We start from the raw sequence: 21,326 nt of genomic DNA, 5'->3' as shown, positions 1-21,326 counted from the left end.
AGAGAAAGCAAGAGCATGATCTTGATCTGAAAACTAAGATGTCTAAATGCATGGAAAATGCCTCCTTTTATAGGCTAGAATTGAAAATTATTGATTTGATGACTAATTGATGAGTGGGTGGCCAACTCTTGACTTGGTAACAATCTTTATCTTCTATTATCTCAATAAAACATCATTGCTAACATCAGAATTTGAACTAGACCTCCATGAAAGTTGTAGGCCTAAATTCAAGATGTACAGCTCCATATATGATCTCACTTAACAGTGTTCCAGTTTGAACTGCACCAGCATCTTTTTTCTAAGTTTGGCCATCTTTTTGTGCTTTAGATTTCAATACTTAAACTCATTAATCAATCCTTTCATTTATGTGATAAGCCTGCATTTAAGATGAATATTTACCACAAATTAAAGGTATCTTATATTATTAGATATATTATTATAAAACATGTTTTAGTTAAAGAGTTATTGATACTTCAAGTGCAAAATGATGATATAAAACCTTGATAAAATGCATTTTTAAGTACTAATCAGGGCATCTACATAATTTCTTCTTATAAAAATTTACTTGGACATACAAGCCTATAACAAATCCAAAATTTCAAATTTATTCATGAATATAAATTTTTGTTCTAAGTAATAGATAAATCAACGGTTAAGAACCAACAACACCTTTAAATCATATCAAGACCACACAATGCAGCTTACCTTAAGTAAGGTGTGTTAGGGGTGTTAATACCTTTCATAGCCACAACTAGCACTTTACCCTGTAATTTTAGATAAGATCAATTTGTTCGAGTCTGTTAGTGACCCTAAACCAAACAACAAGGTGGCAATTCGTTGATCTCAACACCACAACGCCACACGCACATGTGTGACATAGATCCACACATCTTTTTTTCATTTGGCCTCTTACTTCTAAAGGCAATGGAATTGGATCTAAGACATTAAAAAATCATGTGAAAGTTAGAAAAATATTAATAACAAAAATTAAATGGAAAATACAATGAGAATTTACCTAAGAATATGGTAAAAGCACATCCTCATCTCATTATTGAGAATTAACTTATACATATAAATTGATTGATATAATCACTCATCACCTTAAAAGATAAGGGTATCCTAGAACAAGACTAACAACTCCTACTCATAATCATCATACAAAGGCATAAAAAATGGAGAAAAATACTTGAGTCTAAACTCCTTCAATTGAAAAGAATCTTTATTAGAAAAAGAAGCTACTTTTTGTGTAGGATGATAAAATGAATAAATAATAATAATAATAATAAATTTTATAATATATGGTGGAATAAACTACATTTAAGAGGTTGGATGAGAATATGAGATGACCTATATTTTGAAAGAGGCCTTAAAAGAAGAAGAGAGAACCTCACTCACTCTTTGTTCACCTGGTTTTCTCTTCGTGCTTGTATCCATTTATTTCTTTCTTATTCTCTCTCAATATCCCTATCAAAGTCCATATCACCTTGTAATAGGAAGAGTGATCATTTAAGCATCTCATCTTTTTTTCTAAAATAACATGGTATACTCTTTTCTCCTATGGGATGTTACACTTTAATATAGTATGAATCTTATTTATATCCTTATAAATTGAAAACCCAAGTGTTGAAGACTATATTATAGATGAAAGAACCATAAATGACTTGGGTATTAGTGTGAGAAATTAAGATGTCAACAAGTTGTATCTAAGCCCTTTGTTTTTTCCTCTTGGATTATACAAGAATACTTTAACTAGCTTAAGAAAAATAAGCCTTTACAAGGTAGTGATAGTTGATCAGGGTCATATCTTTTACAAAATAACAACCATTAAAGATAAAAATAAAGTGGAAAAGCATGAAAAATAAAATAAATGAAAGTTAACTCTCAATCATGCTTATTTATATGCTCTCTCTCTCTCTCTCTTGCTTGCTTACAGGCTAGAGTTTGATCTTATGTTTTGCCTTTATTATGAGCATCTAATTAGCGAATGCTTGGTCAATACTATGTAATATGTGGATGTTATTATTTAGCCTAGTCTCTACTCTTTAGAGGTAAAGGCATCCCTAAACACACTTTATTATTCTTAAGCACATCCTCAACTTGTACTAGACCACAAACCAATATACTAACACAAATCAATCACATCTACATTCCTTCATATGATTTGTCTTGCCAATTATAACAACATGTGCTAGTCATTTTTCCTAGATAGAGAATGAGTAAAATTAAGATATTCTTTATCTACCATATATTCAACCAATCATTATATAACATATTTTGAATAGTGCTAGTTCAAGTTCCACCTCATGCAACTTGTAAAATTTCTTAAAAGCTACTGCTGTGGTCTAGCCATTTGAGTTCAGTTAGGTAAAATGCAATTAGTAATGCTTAAGGACATTTTCTATAAACCCAAATATAGCGAAGTTTTATCCATATACAAACATGCACACAAGAGTTGTTATCTCTACCTTTTCCTTTGTGAACCTTTAAGTTGGCAACTAATTCATTTTCTTTTATAGAGCACCTAAATTATGTAACCTTCAAGTAATACTCTACTAAAAGGGTCCAACTTATTTAAAGAAATAATGATCATATGGGTCATTTAGTTGAAATCTCTTAATTTTAATGAAAACTCAAGATACCCTATCCCCTTTAGGATTTTCTAATGCTATTATAGGATTATACATCATCGAATTGGAACCTCTTATCCAATAACCTTGACCTATATGCTACTTGAGAGTGATCTACCATATTAAGATTTAAATTAAAGATATTTTCTTGACTAGAAGTCTTCTAAACATTAAAAAAACAAAACCACTTAAAACCCCCTTAGTAAATTATAAAGATAAGCATAAATGACTTGGAAATGTTTGAAATAACAAACAACACCGCTTAAAAATCCCTTTGCAATTCTTAAAATAGTGTTTTTAGAATTGTAAGTAATTGAGAATAATGGTCATAAAGGGTAGTTTTCCTTGTAAAAAATTATCATGAACACAAGTTGACTTAGTCAACTATGTAATCAATTGGTATTGATAAAATCACTCAAAGTTTTACATATGCTCCATTTTATAAGTGACATGAAAAGATTCATGAAAGGGCCAAGACCTTTATCATCCTCCTACACATCCACAAACGGATTCCTAAACTCCACATCAAACATCCTTCACACATGTATGTTCTTGGATGAATAACACAATAATTACTCTTTAGACATGGTTAGCCAATAATACAAGTGAAAAGACTCTTTAATTATCTAGGATATGAACATGTCATGAGGACAGGCCACACATTATTCTTAAAACATGCCTTTTTTTTACCTAGAAAATGTTTATCAAGTGGCAAAAGCTCTATAAAGAATGGATAAATACCTAAGTATTAATGTCATCCATTCCACTAAGACTCATATAGACAAATACATATATATGGAACACGATTACTCATCAAAGGGACTACCTAAAACTCATCATTATCACATGTAACAAGTAGTTTGGTTCACATGCCTAACCTATCACACCCGACCACATAACTTAGGTTTGACCTAAATGCATTTCATTAGACAAATATCTCCTAAATAAGCATCCTTGAATGGCATTTGAACTATTTCACATACCTTTCATATAAATTGTACCAAGTATTAAATGCTTACATGTTTTTCTATCTTAAGTGGGCCATATAAACACAAAAATAGATTATGTCTATCTCTAAGTATATAACCCTTATGGTGTCATCATTTTAACTCGATAATGATCCAACAACTATTAAAGACTATCATCCTAATTGATGACTTCTAGTAATGAATTTAGATGTGCGCTAACTATTTTTCCCTCGTCTCCAAGCAAATTGCTAGGATATATGACTTTATAAGAATTTATAAAACCATTAGTGCAAGTTCCAACTCTTCAATTATCATCTCTTTTTAAAATTTTATTATCATTTTCTATTATCATTTTCTTTTATAATCTCTGAAATACACACATGCAGAGCCCATTTTAGCTACTAAAACTCATTTGAATACTTGCATAATCATCATAGGTCCTCACATCTCACCAAATAACCTATCTTAACTTATCTTGTAAGTTATTAACCCTAATAATTATTTCATCATGAAGAATCTTAACAACACCAACTATAATATATAAGATTCTCATGAGACTACATTATACATGTTTATTTTGTAAAAATAAAATAAAAACCTTGTATTCAAAATAATAATTGATTTTTTATAAAAGGACATATATACATCAAATAATAATTTTATTGGAAAGAAATATCTTATATTTTAACCACCATATAAATGTCCGGTCCATCCAAAAAAAAAAAAGGAAACAGCAACAATATAATAATAATAATGGAGGCTAATAAGTGGATTTGATGTTGACGCAAATCCAATCCCTTTTTTACACATCCAATTAAATCTAATACGTGATTTCATTGATAATGTTAGTGAATCGAAAACAGAACAAAAAAAAAATTCTAAGGAGGACCGGTGACATGGCATTCAATTATAGACCCAAAACTTTCTGCAAACAAAACGGCAACAGTTGCTCTCCTACATGACGAGTTTTATCCACTCACCACACCACATGTCGTATCAGTCAACACGTGATTTATTCAAATTCCACGTGTCACACACCCACCTTCCCAATCCACCACGTTACCAAATAAATAAATCCAAAAAGGCAACAGCGTCTCGCTCTTCTCCCGTCTATATATAAAAAAAAACTCCCCGATGCCATCAGTCATTGTTGGTGAAGCCATCCAAGCTCCCTTCTAGTTCTCTCTGATGTTGTTGGGCTGTTGACGCTTATTGTTCGAAGAAAGAAATAAAAAATAAAGATGACTGTGAGGGAGAGGGAGAGGGAGAGGGATAACAAGAATGATAGTCAAGAAATTGGAGGGTGTGATACAGAAGATCAGGGATCAAAGGATTTGATCAAGACGAAGGTAGGTTATGTGCACAGTCAGGTTCTGAGGATAAGAGAGGAGGATTCACATCTTGGTGAAGAAAGATTAAGTGCTGCTAAAGAAATGATCAGGAAGGCTTTGATTGGGAAATTAGAAGAAAGCTTTGGCGTCCCCCCACATGCTGCTATGGAGGTTGTGTTTTTTTCCAGGCCTATCTTGCCTTGCTCACCTCTTAGTGGCAAAACTACAGTCAAGGCCTTGCACTAAAAATTCCTCATATGTCAATTAAGGTTCGTTTTTGCTTCTTATTGTCTTTGTGATTTCTTTCTTTCGTTCTTTTTGGTGTAGAGCATGTAATGATGAGTGTTCTTGAAGTTCTTGCTTGTGATTCTGTTTTGATTCTCAAGCGTTGCGTTCTTGAGAGTTAAAAATGAGGGGAATCTAACTATTCTTCGAGAGAGAAATTGAGTGATGTGAGATAATTTGGGTTATAAGCTCGCGAATTGCTTCAATTTTTATTTTGTTTTTTACTCTTCGTGGCAAAACTACAGTCATCGGGGCATGTTTGAGAACCCCATTTTATGGAAATAATGGCTTGGAAATTACTGATTTAAGTGTGATTTATTGTTTGATTTGGCAGGATTTATTATTAATGGAAGATGAGCTCGAAGTTAAAGCGATGCAGTTTGTTAATTAAGAAAGCTGGTTACAATAATCGCAGCTTCGTTGGAATTTTACATATATATATATATATATATGCCGTTCTCTACTGTTAGCTAGGATTAGGATGAAGTAGCCATTATGTACAGTCTAAGAAATTAATATTGGGGAGCTCATTTACAGAAATCAAAAGTTGGGTTCTCTTTTTTTTATTACAAAAAAGAAGCAATTATTGAAACTTAAGCAATTCTGATATTGTTGATTATTGGCTTTCATCTGTGAATTTATGCAATTTATATGGTGTTTGTGATGGTAGTTGTACCGTGCTTTTTATAAAAATAAATTTGAAAAATAATTTGTATAATGATTACATGATTAATTTTATAGGTTTTAAAATCAATAATTATATAAATCTTGTTTTAAAATTTATAAAATTTAAATTAATAATTTTTAAAAATAAATTTAGAATCTTGAACTATATTTATTGTGAAAATATAGTTTCAAAGGAAGCAGGATTTTGCCACGTTGACACATGGAAACGAGCTATTAGTCGTTGGATTGTTTTAGAGAACATCTAATATCACTCTTATTGAACCAGTTAAGGGAAATTGACCACCGTCCGATGAAATCGTCAATCAACCATCGAAATAAATGTTAATCATCAACAAAAATGATTAAAATTCACATAACGTGATCAACCAGGAAACTAAGAATCATGATTTTCCATTGCAATCCTCTTTAGATTCTATGTTCGTGTAACAATATAAAAAGGTGATACAATTACGAGATTGTTTATTTTCTTTTACCATTTAATTCTTTTTTACATGGAAAACGGTAGGAAAGTATACATCTCTTAGAGATTGGAATGTGGGGACACTCACATTCCATTTCATTTGTAAGCTTACTACCTACTTTTGCTCATAATTAAGCTTCTAATTCGAATTTCTCTTCGTTTGAAGAAAATAACAACAAATATATACCAATCCAAAAGATTATATGACCAATCAATAAGAATCCCATGTTTTTCTTTTATACACAATCACTTTTTAGCAATTCAAAACATTAAAATTTATTTTTTTATTTTTATATTTAGTCGGTGTCGTAATTTTATTTTTTATTATAAATTTAATATAAAAAAATTTCAGTTAACAAGTATAACTTTTTCATGATACTTTTTATTTAAATAAAATAAATTTCATGTTTTATAATTAGATTATCACAAATACAAAATATTAAGATAACTGTTATAAATTATGAATTTGATTTTTTTTTATGAAAAATAATTGTAGTTTTGGTGTGTGTGTGTGTCTTGGATCATTTCTCACACTACGCTGCTAGTCAAATCAAATTTTTTTAACATAAAATAATATTAAGGTGTTACTAATGTATTTTCTAGTAAAAAATAATTTTAAACTGTATAGAGGTTGATCTAATATAACTCAATCAATTTGATGAAATTAAAGACAACCCAGACAATTGTTAAAAACGTATTTTGACTAAAACAATATTTTTATGCGAGATTAAAAACATCTTCTTCTCAAAAATTTTGAGATTAAAAAAAAAACTTATTGGATCGACTTAGGTCAACTCGGGTTAACCTGTCACATCTGTGACTTAGATCATGAGTTTGAGATAATCTTATATAAAGCAAATTGAAACAAATTATAAAACTCAATTCTCAATCAAACCAATATTGAATGATGAAAAAAAATAAAAAGAATTTAGTTAAAAAAAGACTAAAAAAACAACTTGAGTCAGCCATAATTAACTTATCAAAAATATAACTTGGACTATATGATTGATATAACTTTATATAAAAAAAATTGAAACAAATTATGAATTTCAATTCTCAATCAATTCAAAGTTGAAGGATGAAATAGAAAAATAAAATAAAATAATGAATCAAGTCAATATGAATTAACCAGTCAAACATATGACCCGAGTAATGAGATAAGTATAGCCTCATAGAAAGCAAACAAAAAAAAATATGATATCAAATTCTAAATCAATCAAATATTCAAAAATAAAGAGGATGTTTGGTTACGTGGTTGTTTCTGCGTTTGAAGCAAGCATAGCAACTCACCCGTTTGGTAATGCTCCAACAGCAGATTTCTACTAATAGGGCCTACTATTAATTATGACACAGCCACAGGTTTATAAGAAGCAGCAAATTGCTGCTTCTTGAGCTGAAAAACTCATGACCAGTGGAGCATGCTCCACTGTTCCGGTCGGACCAATTCAATTCAATGCTAAAACTACATTGAATCAGGTTCGATTTAACAAAATAATATATATATATATATATATATATATATAAAGCTTAATTTCAAATCACTTAAATATTGAAGAAAGTGTTAGCTGTATAGCTATGATAATGATTTAATTATATGTTTCCTTGGTAAAATAATCATTAGATATAATAAAATATTATTTTGATATAGTGTTGATATATGCATATCACATCATTAATATCATAAATAAGGATATGTCTATATATATATATAGACAGTTTTACAACATTTAAGAAATCATCCAATAAGCAAGGAAAAGATTATGAAAGTCAAAAACAAAAAAAAAAACAAAAAAAAAATTAATAGAAATTACAATGTCAACTTCGTTGATTAAGAATTTGTAATAGGATTTTGTCAAATAGCATTAGATTTATTTAGGACATCTTATAATACACACACAATCTAAACAAACTCAAAAGAACCAAAGAAAACCAAGAAAAGATCAAAACAAAAAAATAAAATAAAATCTTGATAATAGCTAAAATGATCTCACTGTTTTGAAAACAACAAGGCAGTAGCTAAATAGCAAGTCTGTTTCTGGAAAATTTTCAAAAACTTTTAGGGTTCTTCAAAATAGTCTAACTAGCTCTAAAGAGATTTGATCAATTCTTAAAATGATTTGATTGATTATAAAATGATTTAACAGATTTTGCTCATGAACATAAAACTATGTCTAATGGCTAGTTTCTTTTTTAAGACTATAAATAGTCTTTTACTTGCCCAAAACATGTGTGAAACTCCTAAAACAAAAATCTAAGCATGCTTACTCTCAAAAATAACCTATAACACCATTGTTTCACTTGTAATCATCCAAAAACAAAGTTAGGTGTAAATTGATGAAACCCTCCTAAAGAACTTAATTATTATTTCAATCAACTCTACTATGAGAGTATATTATAAAAAGTGTAAGTGACACTTTAAATACTTGAAAAGATCTTTTTGAGATAAAATTGTGAGTGCTTTAATACTTGTCTTTCAACAAGTATTAATAAAAGGTTTTCTAGTCTTTAATCTATAAAAAGATTAAGGATAACGATTTGATATTAAACTCACAAAAGAATTGGGTTTGATCTTGCACTCACAAAATAATCATATAATAGTTTGATCTCACCTACTAAGATCAGTGTTGAAAGTGAAACTCTTGAACGAAAGTTTAAAGAGAGGAGTAGTTGGTTTTCTAAACCTTTATAAATATTAGTACATTCTCTCTAAACTCTCACTTTTTAATTATCACATTTATATTATTTATTGTTTCTGAATAATTTGAGTGTTTAAAACTGCATGTTATTATGTAAAGAGTTTTGAATTTATAGGTTTACCTTTCTTATATAATTCAATTCTCTCTTAAATATCTGTGTTGCCTTAATCTTAGAATAATAATATGAAATTGATTAAAAAAATAAATTAAAAAAAATATATAAAAAACACAAGTTAAATTTTAAAATTCGTAATAAAAATCATGAGATCAAGATAAGTAAATTTTTAATAAAAAAAAGTGAAAATTGTGTACGAGAAAGGAAGTGTAAAACCCTATTTTCAATAAGTTTATGTTAAATATATTTTTTTTAACTTAAATTTTAAAATAAATAGAAAAACAAATAAACAATATTTTGTGAGAATATGAACAATGAAATTCCATTTTCAATTTGTTTTTGTTAATATATACGTTATTGGAAAAAAAAATTAAAAAAATCTATTACTAACAAACCTTTTTTAACCATTCCTAGACAAAACGAACCACGTGAATAACTAGATAAAAACGAAGAGATTAATGGATGATGTCCAACATATTTAAAAAAAAAAAAAAAACCCCAACTAAAAAAGGAAGGTAGTTTTACATAACTCCTTCTCGCATAATATTATTTATTAAAATAATAAATTTTTTTATTAAACCATATCAATTTATATTTTTTTTATTTGTTTCCAATTCAATTGCATCTTTTATGGGAATTTTATTTTATAATATTTTATAATTATTTTTTTATTGAGGTTATGATAGTATCATTATCTAGACTGCAAGTTTTACGGATTAACTCAGTTAAGTTGAGTTTTTTTAATCTTTTTTTCATTGATTATTTTTTCTTCAACTTCATCATTTAGAATTGTATTGATTTAGAATTAGATTTTATGAATTGTTTTCGTTTTTCTTTTACAAGGTTATTCCTAACTCATGAATCACGTCATAGATTTAGCGAGTTAACTTTAATTTTTTTTTTTTTTTTTTCTTTTAATTTTAATTTTAATTTCATCATTAATATTAGGTTTACTAAAAATTAAACTTCATAATTTTTTTTATTTACTTTTATAAGGTTATCTCAAACTCATGACTCAAGTTACAATCCTAATGGATTAATATAAGTTAACTTGAGTTCTTTCTTTAAATTTTTTTATTATATTTTTTTATTTCATCTTTTAATACTAGGGCCCTGTTTGTTTGCTGGAAATTAGTTTTTTTTTAAAGCAAATTTCAGGAAAATGAATTCCAGCAAAGTAAATTATTTTCTTATATTTAGTTGTGTAATGGAAAATAAGTTGGAACACATTTTCCAGTATTTGGTTATGTCATGGAAAATGAGCTGAAAAATAACTTATTAATGTTTTATTTTTTTCAGTTTTATTAAAATAATGAGGAACAAATCACACAAATTAAAAGGTTAAATGAGAATGAAATTAATATATATATATATATATATATATAATTTCATAAATTATCTCAAATAAAATAAATAATAATCAAAATAATAGATATCAAATCTAAAAAACAAAAAAAAATAAAAGATGTAGAAATAAAAATAACAATAATTAACATTTTATAAAATATTTCAAATAAAATAAGTAATAATCAAAAGAATAAGGATCAAAATTTATAAATAAAAAATGATAAGGGAAAAGCAAATAAAAATTATAAAAATAAGGATCAAAGTTAATATAAAAATTAAATTTTAAGAGATGAAATTGAAAAATAAATATTCAATATATATATATACATAGCAATCAAAAGTTTGAGGACTAAATTTAATATAATCAGCAAATAATATGACATTTTTAAATTTTTCACAACTTCTAAAAAGTGTTTTTCGCCCAAATTTTGCAGGAGAACACTTTCCTAGAACCAAGCCAAATTTTTTTTATTAGAAAGTGTTTTTAGTTGACACAAGAATGTTTGAAAAATAGTTTCCCGAAACCACTTTCCGGGAAATAAACATAGCCTAAATTGATTAAGAACAAGAATTTATAATTTATTTTAACTTTCTTTCTATTGAATTATCTTGATCTCATAACTTAAGTAGCGGGTTTGTTAAGTTGACTCGGGTTATTTTTTTGTCTGATCTCATAACCTCGTAAGTTGTTAAGTTGACTCGGGTTATTTTTTTGTCTATATTTTAGATTATTTTTTATTTTATCCTTCAACATTAAGTTTGTTGAAAATTATACTTTATATTTTATTTTGATTTGCTTTTATAGGATTTTCATAGTCTAATAACACAACACATAGATTAACAAGTTAATCGAGATTGATTATAATCGATCCACTATATTTTCATCTCAATATTTATTAAAAAAATATCATCTTTAATATTTATCTTGAGTTAAACTATGTTTTTAATTTGTTATTCAAGTTATTTTTGCATCCGCTAAGTTAATTAGGTTATATTAAGATAATTTTCTTGCAGTGTAATTTTTTATATACATACTATAAAATACATTAGTAGTGACTAAACATCTTTTATGTTAAAAAAAATAAAAAAATCTGATAAAATTTAAAAGTACATATAGCATGTGAATGAGTATTTAAAACATTTTAAAGTATTTTTAGCTTTAAATTAAATTAGTTTTTAGTAATTTTTTAATCATTTCAATGTGATAATATCTAAAATAAATTTTAAAAAATTAAAAAAATATTTTAACACGTTTCTAAAATAAAAAATACCTTAACACCATATATTTTTACACTTTCAAACATGTCCGTACTTGGGGAGAAAATTGATGACGAAGAAATTTAAGAGAGAAAATAGAAAAAAAGAATAACAAAAGAAAAATTGTAAAACTAGATCAAAATTAGATCTGTGACTAGGAACACACATAACAACACCAATAAAGGTTATGCAGCCATCAAATGTTATGTCTCCCAATGCTTGGTATTACAGTGTCCTTCGGTAGGGGGTGGTCCAAGGTCGCTTTTTGATCATCGACGGTAAACAAAACCTGACTTCTCAGAGAAACATGGTTGTTCAAAATTTAAACATTCACGGTTCACCCAAAGATATTCATAGTCTCAAACGTTCACGGTTCACACTTTCAGCTAGTTCGAATATGCGTTCCTTACAAATAAATCCAAGTAGCTGGAAATCAGAACGGGGAGAAACACACAGAGCAAAACAGAATGATAGTTTCATTACATTCAAAACAAGCCAACATTTTTACTACTAGGATCCGAAAAATCTAGAGAAAGGAAACAACTAAATCATTCTCGTCCATCCAGTTACCTACAACCTAACAACAACTAGTCCTATCCATGCACTTGTTACAAACCAATGAGCCCATTGGCAGAACAACTTCCCCACAAAAAACACCTGGCATTACATGTATTCCTCTCCATCATCGTCTTCCCCTTCAGCGGACTCTGCCCCAACTTCCTCATAATCCTTTTCCAGAGCAGCCAAGTCCTCCCTAGCTTCTGAAAACTCTCCTTCCTCCATTCCTTCACCAACATACCAATGCACAAAAGCACGCTTCGCATACATGAGATCGAATTTGTGATCGATCCTAGAGAACACCTCAGCAACGCTGGTCGAGTTTGAAATCATGCAAACTGCCCTCTGAACTTTAGCCAAGTCACCACCAGGAACAACAGTAGGAGGCTGGTAGTTAATACCACATTTAAACCCAGTTGGGCACCAATCAACAAACTGAATAGTCCTCTTGGTCTTAATTGTTGCTACTGCTGCATTCACATCCTTTGGCACCACATCCCCTCTATACATCAAGCAACATGCCATGTATTTACCATGGCGAGGGTCACATTTTGCCATCATTGAAGATGGCTCGAAAGCACTGTTTGTCACTTCAGCGACAGAGAGTTGCTCATGGTAGGCCTTCTCTGCAGAGATAACTGGGGCATATGAAGAAAGCATGAAATGGATTCGAGGGTATGGGACCAAATTGGTTTGGAATTCTGTCACATCAACATTCAATGCTCCATCAAATCGAAGCGATGCTGTCAACGAGGAGATAACCTGCATGAATTCGAACCTTTAACTATCTAATTAAACAAGCAATAAACCAACATTTTTTGTACACAAAATTCGATTTCAACTGTACCTGAGACACAAGCCTGTTAAGATTAGTGTATGTGGGTCTCTCAATATCCAGAGATCTGCGGCAAATATCGTAGATGGCCTCATTATCAAGCAACACAGAAACATCAGTGTGTTCTAGAAGTGAATGGGTGGACAACACACTGTTATAAGGCTCGACCACAGAGGTGGAGACTTGTGGCGAAGGGTAAACGGTGAAACCAAGCTTCGATTTCTTTCCATAATCAACGGAAAGCCTCTCCAAAAGCAAAGATCCAAGCCCAGAACCAGTACCCCCACCAACGGCATGAAAAACTAAAAATCCTTGAAGCCCAGTACAGTTATCTGCTAGCTTCCTAATCCTGTCAAGACACAAGTCCACAATCTCTTTCCCAACTGCACACCAAAAAATATTTTAAGAAAATTACCCGAAATTAGTTTGTTAAAAGAAGCTGAGATTTTGAAATTGAGACAAAAGGGGCTTGATTTTGTTGTGCCTACTTGTGTAGTGGCCTCTCGCAAAGTTATTGGCAGCATCTTCTTTGCCACTAATAAGTTGTTCAGGATGAAATAATTGGCGATAAGCCCCAGTCCTGACCTCGTCAATCACAGTTGGCTCCAAGTCCAAAAACACAGCACGAGGAACGTGCTTCCCAGCCCCAGTTTCGCTAAAAAATGTGTTGAAGGCATCGTCTCCTCCCCCGACAGTCTTGTCACCTGGCATCTGCCCATCAGGCTGCCAGAAATACAAACAGTAACAAAATTTAGAACACAAACAAGTAAAAAAGAAAGAATGAGAAATATATATATATATATATATATATATATATATATATAAAGCAAAAGGAATGGTGAAATGGGAAATGTTTAGACCTGAATGCCATGTTCGAGGCAGTAGAGTTCCCAGCAGGCATTACCAACTTGAATACCAGCCTGACCAATGTGGATTGAGATGCACTCTCTCATTTTTGGTTGTAGGAAATAGAGAAATTGTATTAAACAAGATTCGGCCAACTGCTAAGTGCTAAACAGAGCAAAGAGAATTGTGGTTTAGGGTTCGGAAATTAAGAATATATATATATACGAAGAGAAAGGGCCGTTTGAAACGGCTTTTAAGAGGAAGATGGGTGTTTTTGAAATTTGAAATGGTTGCTGTTGCTGGTGGGATCCAGCTGGCAGTAACCGTTGAGAATAAATTTGAAATTTGAATTTCTGGAAGGCGCCCAATAACTATGGACTAAAATGGGCGGATCAGTGTTTAATAGACATGGCTGTATTTGGACTTATGTAATGGGCTCGTACAATTAACAAGGCCTTTTATTGCAACACAAGCTGGCGGTCCACAAGATAGGACCAGGGCTACAATACTGCTGGGGACATCTCATATAGCCCATTTAATTTATTTTTAAAAAAAAATCTAAAAGACATAGGATTTTATACTACACGAATGATTCTATCGCTATTTTTGTAACCCAACAAGCTTGTTATAGAATGAGTAATATGATTTTTCTCGAATGATATATTAGATATTATCATATTAATTAGAGATAAATTAATATGTTAATATTTTATTATCACAATAAAATTCTCATAAGAACAAAATATATATATATATATATAAAAAAAACGTTTTATCCAAGAATTTTCTTTTTATTCTTTTCATATTTTATAGCATAGTATAATGATGAAATTACATTTAAAAAGAAAAAAAAATTATAGCTTAAATACATAATATTTTTAGTATTTTTATATTTTTAACTGGTAATATGACACATTTTTATATTTTTAACACGGTAAAATGACACAATTACTTTTAAATGCCAAAAGCAAAAGTAAATTAGAATACAAAAACTTATTTTGTATTTGCATTCTGGTTTTTTTTGTTATAATCAATTTGACTTGGAAAAAATTATAAATTTTAATAAATATAAAATATTATTTAAAAAAATATCGGTATGCAAGGAAACTCATATTCGTCTAGTGGTGTTGGATGGTCGAACAGAGACTATTGAGTTAACGATCAAATCGTCCAGGTGGCCTCTTCATTACTTGATAGCGCGTGTGACATAACATCTTTGATTTAGTATTCGTGGCATTTTTTTTTTATTTTCTTTCTCCACCTTAAATTTTGCATTGACCTTCTAAATTTTCAAAATAGCTATTCAATTTGTTTTTTCTTCAAATTTGATCCATATTATTTTTATTAGTATTTTTTATTTAAAATAATTTATGAAATTAAAATTATTTTTCAATTTCATCCTCTTTTAATGTTTTTCATTTGTCATATTTTTTTCTTATTATTTATTTTATTTGAGATATTTTTTAAGAATGAATTTTTTTATGATTTCATCCTTTATTTTTTTCCTATTAAATTTGATTTTCATTCTTTTAATTTCTATTTTTGTTTTACTTTAATAGAACTTTTACATTAATATATTTTTATTTTTTGATTTCATCATTCAATATTAAATTAGAATGAAATTGAATTTTTTCATTGAACCTTGATTTAGGATTTGAAAGATTAGCTCAAGTTTAGCAAATTTGCTCATGTTTGCTTTCTTTTTCTTTTTTTTACCCAAAGTAGAATAAAATGACTAGCTTACCATTAAAAGCAAAATTTCCTTATCTAGTGTTTTAAGGTGTTTTCATGTTTTCATCTAGGTTTTCTTTCCTGTTATAATAGATTTGTCTAAGAGGTAATTATGTATTTTAATCAATTTAAAATATAATATATAAACAAAAATAATTGGGTGGTGCATGAAAGCACCATTCAACAACCAAACATTTGATTACTGCTTGTAACAAACATGTTAGTAAGTAAAAAAGACTCTGTTTTTTGGGTGGTGTATGAAAGCACCATTCAACAACCAAACATTGTGATGCCGTATATTTTTTTTATTTTTTTTATTTCATTCTTTAATGTTGTTTATTTTTAAAAATCAGCTTTATAAATTTATTTTATTTCTTTTTTGTTTTTTTCATTGAGATTATTTAGATTTTATAACCTTAAAAGAAAGATAGGCTGGTTAACCTGTGTTTTTTTTTATATGTTTTTTATATTATTTTTATCTTGATTTTATCCTTAAAAATTGAGAACTCATTGAGATTATTCAGATTTTATAACCTTAAAAGAAAAATAGGTCGGTTAACTTGTGTTTTTTTTATATATAATTTTTATACTATTTTTTTCTTGATTTTATCCTTAAAAATTGAGAACGCTTCTAAAATTAAGTTTTGTCATTTTTGTTGTTTTACATTTTATTAAGTTATTTCTTTTGTATAATTTGACTCCCAAAATTTAGTGACCTTACCTAGGCTTGCGAATGTTTAATTTTTTTAGCGTTTTTTGTTAATTGATTTTTTTTTTAATTTTAACCTTCTACATTTAGATTGTTAGGGATTGACTATAGTTGTTGTTTTTATTTCAATTAGTTTTCTATAAAGTTGGTTTCATCTCATGACTTAGATTTCAAATTTACATGCTAACTCAAGATGACTTGATGTTTTATTTTGTTATTTAATTTCATTATTTAAATATTAGGTCATCTTACTATTTAGCTTTTTTTTTTATGACAAGTATTCTTTTCTTTTTTGTTATTGTTATTACCTTTTAAAAAAAAAAATTCAACCAATTTAATATAGTTGTATTTTCTATCCTAGAATGGAATTAACATGGATTTTTTTTTCTTTTTTTAAAACACCATAGCAGCGCGCGAGTAATTATTTTTTTTAAGTTATAAAAAAATCAATTTGTCCCAAACAAATCATAGATCATCTATCTAGTTTAATCTATATTATTGGTTTTGGATTAGTACATAGAGAGGAAACATTATGAGATTAAAAAATATTATTGTCTCGTGAAGACAAATATAAAACCATCTTTTGCCTATTTTCGAGATAAATACGTGGGACAAAGACAAAGATGAAGATTTTAATAAAAGAAATTTTCAACTTTATCCTCCTGAATTATTATTATTATTCTAAATTATAGTTATTTTTAACCTTTGATTTTGATTAAACAAAAACGTTAAAAACTTAAAATCATAAAAAAATACAAAAAATAAAAATAATAGAGAAAGGAGAAAGAATTTTTGTTAAAGGAATTCGGCTATAACATCAGCAAATAATAGCTCTCATCATAACGAATTTATAGATATCAAAATTGAACTATTTTAATTTTAGATCTAAAACAACTAATTTGATTTATGATTTATTTTATTGTTTATAAATGATTTTTTGTGTTTAGATTTGTGTTTATAATATTTCAAGGATTTTTTTTTGTGAAAATATAAAATTAAAATTGTGAGTTTCAATATTTTAACCAGAAGCTCATCAAAATTCAACTAGATTCTAGTGGGCATTGAAGAAGAAGATGCACGAAAAAATTTGTTTTCGAGATCACTTTCGGGGGACCACCTGATTGCTAATTTAATCCAATATATATAGCAGATTCAGCTTCTCCCAATGATATTATTGTCTGCTACGCATCAATCAATTTGTGAGAGCTCATCACTTGACAAAATATTTTTTATTTAAAAATTTATTAAAATAATATTTTTTTTATTTTAAAAAAAAATATTTTTAATATCAATATATCAAAATAATTTTAAAATATAAAAAAATTTAACAAAATTGTTCCTTTTTAATTTACTCAATCCCCTTTTGAAACCCAATATCAAACAATATCAATCTTGTATAATTGCTGCATTAGGCCAACACAGTCTTTAAATTAGGTTTAGAATCTCCAAATGTTTTTTTAACCAAAAAAAATGTATTTATAATTTAAATTTATTGATATGTAAATTAATTCAAGAATTTTTTTTTACTATAAAAAAATTTGAAATACCTTGAAAACATTTGGGTATATTGCTAAGTATAATTTTTATTTTTTTCCAAAGTTTAAGGGTATTCTTCTTTTTTTGGGTAATTTAAAATGTGGAATTTGAAATATTGATTTGTTAATAAAAATGTACCAAGGTCTTGTTTTTATTATTACATTCATGCTGCGTAATAAATGCATATTTTATTATTTGGTGTATTTCAAATATACTTTCAAACAATTAAAAAAAATGAGTACTCCCATTGATTCTTTTGCATTATAATGGTAGGATATATTCTTTAAGCCATATATACACTAACATACTATTGCTTTTCATTTTTAAAAAATAATAATTTTGAGAGAAACTAAAAATTGAGTTATGACAAATAAAATACTTGATAAATATTAAAAATAAATAAATTTTTTATTAAAAATAAACATGTTCACATAAACAAAGTCAATATCACATTTAACTAATTGATTGGGTATAAAATATATACCCTAACATACTATTTATATGAACATGTACCCCTTTTATTTTTTCTATTTCACTTCTCTCTTTTTTTCTTTTTTGTTTTAAATTTCATTGTTTTTTTTTTCATTCATAGATTTTTTTTTAAATTATCATTTTAGTTGCTTTTGGACTGAACAAGTTAATTAGATTATGTCAAGCCAATTTCCGCATGGTTTAATTTTTAACTTGGAGCTAAACAAGAAATTGGATTATAAGGTTATTTATTTTGTAATTTCATTTTTTTTCTCAATTTCATTTTCAAATATGTTTTTCTAATTGGTTATGTTGCTTTTGGATCGACAAAGTTCATAAGTCATATCGATGAAACTCTCACACAACTTAATTTTAAACTTGGCTAGATAAGGAGCTGGAGCAAAAGGTTTTTCCTTGTTAATTTTATTTTTTTTCTTAATTTTATCCTCATGTTTTATATTGATCAGTTGGGTTGCTTTTGAATCTGTCAAGTTGACTAGCTCACGTTAAAGAAACTTCCACGTAATTTAATTTAAAACCTGGGTTAGGAAAAAAGTAGAGTCAAAAAGTTTTTTTTATCAATTTTATCCTCAAACTTTTTACAGGTTGTTTTTGAAATGGTTAAGTCAACTAGATTATGTTGGAACAATTCACACACAATTTAATTTTAACATTGAATTAGACAAGGAGTCAGGTTAGGAGGTTTGAAAGTTAATATATTGAGCTAGGTATAATAACAATGTCAAATAATTTTATACATCTTGTATATTCTTTGTTATGTTTAAAAACATTTCTGAACCTCGTTCCAGTGTAACGCAAGCCTGTAAACTAAAAAACACCTAAATAATTTATGAGTTATTTCTATTAAAATAATATGTAACATGATCAAATAAAGATATTGCTTTTCATTTTTCAAATAAGGTTCCCTTTTCTTTCTTTCTTTCTTTTTTTCTCTTTTCCATTTCATTTTTTTTTCAATTGCATCCTTAAGTTTTTTTAAATTTGTCATTTGCATTGTTTTTCATTTCATTTTTTTTTCAATTGCATCTGATTAGTACTTAAAAGTGCTCATTTAGGTTATTTTACTGGTAAAGTTGATTGAGTCATGTTAGGTCAACTCCTGCACAATTTAATTTTAAACCTAATGTAGACAAGAAATCAAGTCATGAGGTTTTGTATTTTATAAATTTCATATTTTTTCTTCAATTTCATCTTAAAATTTTACTGTTGATTAGCCAGGTTATGTTGGGACCAGCCAAATCGACTAGTTCTTCTGCATGCTAAAACAACTAGGGAGTATGCACATTCTTTAATGTTTATACAAATACTAAAAAAGGTGCCTTTTTTTATTTTTTTATTTCAACTTTATTATTTTTTCTCAATTTAATCCTTTTCTCAATTTTCATTCATGTTATTTTTGGACTGATGAAGTCAACTAGTTCATGTTAGGCTAACTCTTGCATAATTTAATTTTAAACCCAAGTTAGACAAGGAATGTGATTAGAATGTTTTTTTTTTGTTAATTTTTTTCCTTTCAATTCCATCCTTAAATTTTTTTACCAATCAAGCAGTTGCTTTTGAACTGGTTAAGCGAACTAGCTCTTCTTTATACTAAAATAAATAGGATGCAATACACCTTCTTCACTCTTTATACAAAGAGTAAGCTGGCGCTCCCTTATTTTTTTTTTCATTTTTTTTTCATTTTTTCTTTCAATTTTGCACTTTTATTCTCAATTTAATCCTTATATTATTTTTTTTAACCGTAATCTAATTTTTTTTTAGACAAGTCAAGTTGACTTGGTCATGTGAGGCTAACTCATGCACAATTTAACTTTAAATTATGCAAGCAAGGAGCAGGGTTATGATGTTTTTTGTTTGGTCAATTTCATCCATTTTCTTCTCAATTTCATTCTTAAATTTTTTTATTAGTTGGCTTAGCTGTTTTTTGACCGACCAAGTTATATGGATCACATTGAAAAAACTCCGACATAGTTTAATTTTAAATATGAATTGGGTAAAAAATTGAATTTGATTAGTTTTTTTTATTAATTTTATCTTTTTTTATATTAATTTTATCCACTTATTTTTTTTTACTAGTGAGTTATGTTGTTTTTAGATAGGTCACGTTATCTATTTTATATCAAGAAAATTTTTATATTGTTAAATTTTAAATTTGGGATAAACAAGGATTTGAGTTGAGGTTTTTTATGTCAATTATATCATATGTTATTTTCTAATTTTGCTTTCAAACCTGTTTTAGTGATTAATCAAATTATTTTTAAATTTGTCAAAGTTAACTGAATTATGCAACGAGTAAGCAAAAAAGTCAGTCGGGTGATTTTAAAGTTAATATGCTTCCCCGGGATTAATAATGATGCCAACTGCAAAAGATAACGGGGAACTGTAATGAGTTGTTTGTACTAAAAAGACATGGAGCATAATAAAGTGAAGAGGTTGCTTCTCATTTTCTATTCGCTAGCTCATAGCCACTCATGAATCTCACAATAAGGTGTCCAAATGTCAAAAAGCTACCTAATTTCGTGCCGGTTTCTATCATTATTTGCTGTTTATGAAAATAATTATCAAGAAAGAAAGTGAAAAGGTTAAACACCATCTGGGGTTTCAATAATTAAGATAATGACCACTTTCGGACCCTAAAAAAGCGCGTGGTCATGGGGCTTCAGTTGTGCATGAGATGGGCCAGCCGCAATCCCATGTTAATAAGGGAGCACTTCGTTTGCTTTTTATAAAGTTTCAATAGAAAAATCATGTTTTTTTTTTATATATATAAAAATCACAGTCACAAGTCATGATTAAGAGGTTATTTATTTTTGTATTTTAAAAATATTTTAAAAAATTAATTTTTT

The 21,326-nt window shown here is 28.2% G+C and overlaps 1 protein-coding gene across 1 annotated transcript; it reads right to left on the bottom strand.

Moving 5' to 3' along the window:
• Positions 1-12,160: 12,160 nt before the first annotated feature.
• On the bottom strand, positions 12,161-14,219 carry LOC105114167 (tubulin alpha chain). Its single transcript, XM_011010634.1, has 4 exons — positions 14,027-14,219; positions 13,655-13,889; positions 13,179-13,549; positions 12,161-13,093 (listed from the first exon to the last, which is right to left on the bottom strand). Exons 1-4 carry the CDS (start codon positions 14,117-14,119, stop codon positions 12,437-12,439), a joined length of 1,356 nt encoding a protein of 451 aa, XP_011008936.1. The 5' UTR covers positions 14,120-14,219; the 3' UTR covers positions 12,161-12,436.
• Between the last annotated feature and the right edge of the window lie 7,107 nt (positions 14,220-21,326).

Source organism: Populus euphratica, unplaced genomic scaffold (assembly GCF_000495115.2).
Source record: "Populus euphratica unplaced genomic scaffold, PopEup_1.0 scaffold591.1, whole genome shotgun sequence".
In the NCBI taxonomy this organism is placed as follows: Eukaryota; Viridiplantae; Streptophyta; class Magnoliopsida; order Malpighiales; family Salicaceae; genus Populus; species Populus euphratica.
This window is presented reverse-complemented; position numbering and strand designations above follow the sequence as displayed.

What these genes read in the sequence shown, in the direction of transcription:
- LOC105114167 (XM_011010634.1), bottom strand. Translation starts at nt 14,119, where the DNA reads ATGAGAGAGTGCATCTCAATCCACATTGGTCAGGCTGGTATTCAAGTT. An exon ending in GCCTCGAACATGGCATTCAG is followed by an intron (nt 13,890 to 14,026) that starts GTCTAAACATTT and finishes TATTTCTGGCAG; the next exon opens with CCTGATGGGCAGATGCCAGG. An exon ending in TTAACAGGCTTGTGTCTCAG is followed by an intron (nt 13,094 to 13,178) that starts GTACAGTTGAAA and finishes GAATTCATGCAG; the next exon opens with GTTATCTCCTCGTTGACAGC.